Source organism: Ascaphus truei, chromosome 1 (genome assembly GCF_040206685.1).
Source record: "Ascaphus truei isolate aAscTru1 chromosome 1, aAscTru1.hap1, whole genome shotgun sequence".
NCBI classification, from domain to species: Eukaryota; Metazoa; Chordata; class Amphibia; order Anura; family Ascaphidae; genus Ascaphus; species Ascaphus truei.
The window spans coordinates 547,494,545-547,499,821 of NC_134483.1; the positions used below are offsets into that span (position 1 = coordinate 547,494,545).

Below are 5,277 nucleotides of genomic sequence, written 5' to 3' on the forward strand. Positions count from 1 at the left end.
GGACCATCCGAGGGCCACCGCCGGACTACTGCTGCGGCACAGTTTATTCGAGCATTTGCCCGTTCTGTGCCGCAGCAGTAGCCTGGCGCGCGCCCGAGTGTGATGGGCGCGCGCCGAAGCAGCGGAAGAGCGCCCTCCGATCGGGGCGCTCTCCCTACCGCTGCCGGGTCCGCCGGGTCCCCCGGAACCCCCTGCCGCTGTCCCGCGATCGCGGGACACCAGGGCTCCCTCGGGGAGCCCCTGGACACGCGTGCAGGGGGCGCACGCTCCCGATGACGCGTGACCGCGCGTCTATGACGCGCGGCACGCCGAGGGGCGGCCACTAGCAAGCCGGGAGATTTCCCGGCTTGCGGTACCGACCACACTTCAATAAAGTGTGTCGGTAGTGTATAGTATCATTCCCGTGCATCCCCCCAAAATTAAGCTATGTTTTGTATGTTAGGGGGGTAGAAGGGTTGTTGGTGGCACAGGGGGTGGGTGTGTTGTATATTGCAATATTTATTGGGGGCAATTGTCCACAATAAACATGCTTTGTGTCTTAACCTATCATTGCCTTATGAATAGCCGCTAAGGTAATGAAGCTGCTTTAATGTATTTTTATTAATATTGTGCGGGAGCAGGGGGTCTCCTTAGCTGTACCGCATTGATTTCATTCACAGAGATGTACTTCCTTACATTACTAAGTGGGAGATATAATAAAAAGATTGTTTTCCTGCCTCCGGTGTCCCGAATGAAATCCCAAATGTGCCTAACATGTTTACACAATTTAAAGGGGGGGACTTTCATTCATCAATTTCTTCTAAATATTATAAAAATTGAGTTATGATGTTTTTCATGTTTCTCCCCTCCATGAAAGACGCTCATAGCAAGTTTCAGCACTCTAGGAGCTTCCTATGAAAAGTTAGCAAAAAGCCATTCTCTAAACTGCTGCGCACTGAACTTAGGAACATTTTCTTATTTTACTTTTACAGGAAAAACAGTTCTACTTTATACATTCTAACTTAGAAATTTGTAACTGTGGTTACACTACACTACATGGTGGGCGATACACTGAACCCCACACTGGGTTCTGGGGGTTTGGGCATACACCAGGGAACCTCTGAATGTGATTTATTCCCCTGCCCGGTCTTACTGTTCTGGTTTGTGCTGAAGCAGGGAAAACTCCACTGGTTGACACTACTGGAACAGTAAGACACACATACAGTTTTCATCACAAATACAGTGTTCCTGCCATAACTGGGTTGCAGAGCTGACACTTTACAATTCCCCAGTATGGCTCAGGGGCACCAAGACGGGCATAATACCTTTATTATTGGCCTGTGTACCCCCTCACCATCACATTGTCACAAACTCATCCGCCAGCCTGGCAGCCTCAGTGTAGGTCTTTGTTTTTTGTCGATCACCCACTCTCAGAGTTAAGGCAGACATTACTGCAAGAACTACTATCAGAATATGAGGTCCATCAGTCTGGTATTTTGTGACACTGCACCCTTTGATCCACCGTGTACCGTGCTGGGCTAACCAGGCTACGAATCCTAAGTGAGTTTCCATGTCAGTTTTCTCCTGGATCGGAACAGTCTTCGGTAAACCTCTGGATGAGGGTATACCGATCAAGCAAGATCACCTTGACATGCTTTAATGTTGGGTGCCACTGTTGGGATTCACTGGCAAGCCTTCAGGGCTCTCCCATTCTGCAAGGGTGCAAGTGCAGGACCTGGTCCTGAGCTGGGACAAAGAACCGTCCGCACTGGTCCTTGAAGAACTTTAAAAAGCCATCAATGTGATTGGTGCCATCAACAAATTGGCAAAGCTGTGGAAAGATACACCCGGGGGTTGTGGCTGGTCGGTGTCCCGATGGGGTCGGGGTATCTGGACACCCTGGGAAGCCATGATCAGCTGCAAATTTTGTTCAAATGTGACTCCAACTGCCGTGGCTGTAATAATAGCCATGAAATCAGCAGCAGGGACGCAGTAGCCAATGGGGCTACTACAAGTGGGGCCACAAGCTCATCCTCGATCTCACCCTCACCCTCCCTCTCGTTCTCTGTTTCCTCTGCAATATCCTCAATGTCCAGGGTTAAGTCCTGGGCTCGAGTACCTACGGTTGCCCCCTGTTCCATGGTAGAAGCCATGCCAGCTTTGGGTTGCTCCAGATCCTCCTCGAGTTGAGCTTTAGCCCTACCATCTGTCAGTAGCCCGTAACCCTCACACCGGTTGATGTGTTTCTGTTGATCCATGAACCGATACCGCCATGAACGCTGAGACATCTTCGCCTTTGGGCACTAAACTTCAGTGACAAAAGAACGGTGTGCATTCCTGCTTTGTGTAATCGTGCGTACGCGTACTACTTGTTGACCAATGGGAAACGCACCAACATTCTGCCTCTTCCTCAAGTCAACCCATTGCCACCTACTGGACAGGCTCCACTAAGCCTGGCAGACCAGAGGGTTTTCCCCACAGGGGGTCTTTGTTCTCCGGACTCAGTACTCCACTCTTCCCCAGTCACTTAGCACCCCGACACCTCTCAACATCCCGTCTAATCTTTGAACTACGAACTCTATGCAGACTTGCTGGCACCTTAAGCAGATGCCCAGGCAGACTGCATAGAGACTTATAAGAAATGTATAAAAAACATAAAACATATGTTAATACTGTACATGGAGGATATTGGGGAGAGTCATGACTGTAAGGGACATAGGACGGAGATATAGGGGCTCGAAAACCAGGAGTCTGGGGGTCACTGGGCAGCCCCGATGTAATTCCACATGTGTACCAGCAAATCATGCCTGCTCGCCGGTAGAATTAAGGTAATACCGGTAGCTCAAGCACACGAACTCCTGCAAACAAAATAATTGTATTCTTATTCAAATATCTCACCTAAAACTTACTCACAGAACGTTTCATGAGTCTGGAGTAAAGGGAACATGGAAAGTGGAAAAGCAGGAGTCACTTTAACTTTTCATGTACTGTAATGATACCTGGCCCCTGGCTTATAGTGCTAGGTTGCTGCAGGGAACCACGGGGCCCAAGGGAAACAAGAGGGCTTAACTTTTATTATATAGCCTGGTTAGCCCTGCCCGTCACAATCATCCTATAGTTTAGTTTTTATATATTTTTTTAATTTTCTATATAAATTCATCTTGTTTTTTTTTCTTCTTTTTTTGGTAATTTTTGCAGATAGTGAGAATTGCCTAAAATGCCCGGACAATGAATGGCCCAATGAGAAGAAGGATCTGTGTTTTCCCAGACTGATTGAATTTCTATCTTACAAACAGGATATCATTGCCATAGTCTTTTCATCTGTCTCGGTTCTCCTGTGTCTTATAACTGCACTGATATTGGGAGTTTTTATTAAATTCCAGGACACTCCCATTGTCAAAGCTAATAGTCAGAGTCTCAGCTTCATTCTCCTTGTCTCCATCATGCTGAGCTTCCTCTGTGTGTTCTTGTTCCTTGGTCGTCCTGTGGATATAACCTGCATGCTGAGACAAACCTCTTTTGGAATTATCTTCTCCGTAGCTGTCTCTTCTGTGCTGGCCAAGACTATCATGGTTTGCATTGCTTTTAAAGCAACCAAACCTGGCAATGTATGGAAAAAATGGATGGGAGTCAAACTGTCCAGTTCAGTTGTCTTTTTGTGCTCATCCATTCAAGTCACAATTTGCATTAGTTGGTTGTCTATTTCTCACCCATTTCAGGAGCTCAACATACATTCGTATCCTGGAAAGATCATTATTCAATGTAATGAAGGCTCAGATATTGCCTTTTACTTAGTTCTGGGTTTTATGGGGATTCTGGCAGGCATGAGCTTTATTATAGCTTTCTTTGCTAGGAAATTACCTGACAGTTTTAATGAGGCCAAGTACATCACCTTCAGCATGCTGGTGTTTTGCAGTGTTTGGATTGCAATGATCCCAGCTTATCTGAGCACCAAAGGTAAAAATATGGTGTCTGTAGAGATTTTTGCCATATTGACTTCAAGCGGTGGACTTTTAGGCTGTATATTTTTTCCAAAATGCTACATCATTTTATTTAGACCTGAAATGAACACAAGAACACATTTGCTTGGGAAGAGAAATTGATAATCTTGTATAAACACCTACAAACTTGAAAGTGCTAAATATTTGCTTCACATTAAATAAGTTATGGTGGGTAAATGTTTGTTATATAATTTGTGGTTAAAACCTATCACAGCTTCAAATTGCAAAACCAATATAACCAACCTCGCACTGATGAGACGAAAAAGGTCAAAAGAGCTGTCTGTAAGTAGGGTTACTGGCTCTCTCTTTTTTTTTTAACACGGGCTGTGCTGAAAAGCTGTGTAATGTGTCAGGTATAAGATCATATGGGTCCATGTTAAAATTGATTTGAAGCAAAAAGGTGACACTGAGTACTCATTTGCATGTCATTTCCCAGAATCCTTAGTTGCAGAGGGAGCATGGTATGCTAGGAGATAATGGTGAAAAGTAGGGCTGCAGTCCTGAGATGTGTGAATGTGCTCACAAGTGATGTTTTTAATAGTTTTAATAGTTTGCTAATTGGTAACATTTCAGGTGTGCTTATAGGTATCTCTTTAGATTCTGGATATAGGAATGATTTTATAGGTGCAGTATATACGGTAGAATGTACTGTAATTCAGTGGGTGCTTTAGTAAATGTCTCTCCATTTCTCCCCTTTACTACAGTATGTTTATAATACTGCTGATTTGGGAATAAAATGTGCTTTTTGGATAGTGATGAAATCCTATTATATTCGCATAGAACTTTTACAGGAAATATATACTGGATGCTTTTGGGAGAGATTTTCTCTGTACTTAAATAAACAAATAAAACAGATTGTGTGAAAAACTGTATTTTTTCCTCAAAAATAAAATTCATAATATATTTGGCTAAAACATTACAGTAAAAAGAGAGAAACATGGTGTATAATTGCTATTATTATGTTCACATATATGCAAGGCTGATACTGACACCATAATCCAACTGCTTAATGTATCTTGGGTGTCACATAGGAAGAATTAGCAGAGCTGGAGATCCCTGTAGTCTGTCTCTTATCCAGATTCCAAAAGCACATACACAATATTCAGAACAGTTACTTATAACATGGTTTATCAAAACACTTCCCAGACGTCCATAATAGGGACATCGCTGGTTTAGTAATTCAAGGTACAGTGTTTAAGAAATACAAATGTATATTATTTCTGGGAAATAAGCTTATAATGGTTAGACGGAGGGACATGTTCTGGATACATCTGCTCATCTACAGTGGCAATTTAGT

The 5,277-nt window shown here is 43.9% G+C and overlaps 1 protein-coding gene across 1 annotated transcript; it reads left to right on the forward strand.

Annotated features, from left to right (window-relative positions):
• Positions 1-2,657: 2,657 nt before the first annotated feature.
• LOC142465571 (vomeronasal type-2 receptor 26-like) lies at positions 2,658-4,584 on the forward strand. The gene is made up of 2 exons (XM_075569631.1): positions 2,658-2,685; positions 3,178-4,584. The coding sequence occupies exons 1-2, from the start codon at positions 2,658-2,660 to the stop codon at positions 4,080-4,082; spliced, it is 933 nt and encodes a 310-aa protein (XP_075425746.1). The 3' UTR covers positions 4,083-4,584.
• Positions 4,585-5,277: the final 693 nt, after the last annotated feature.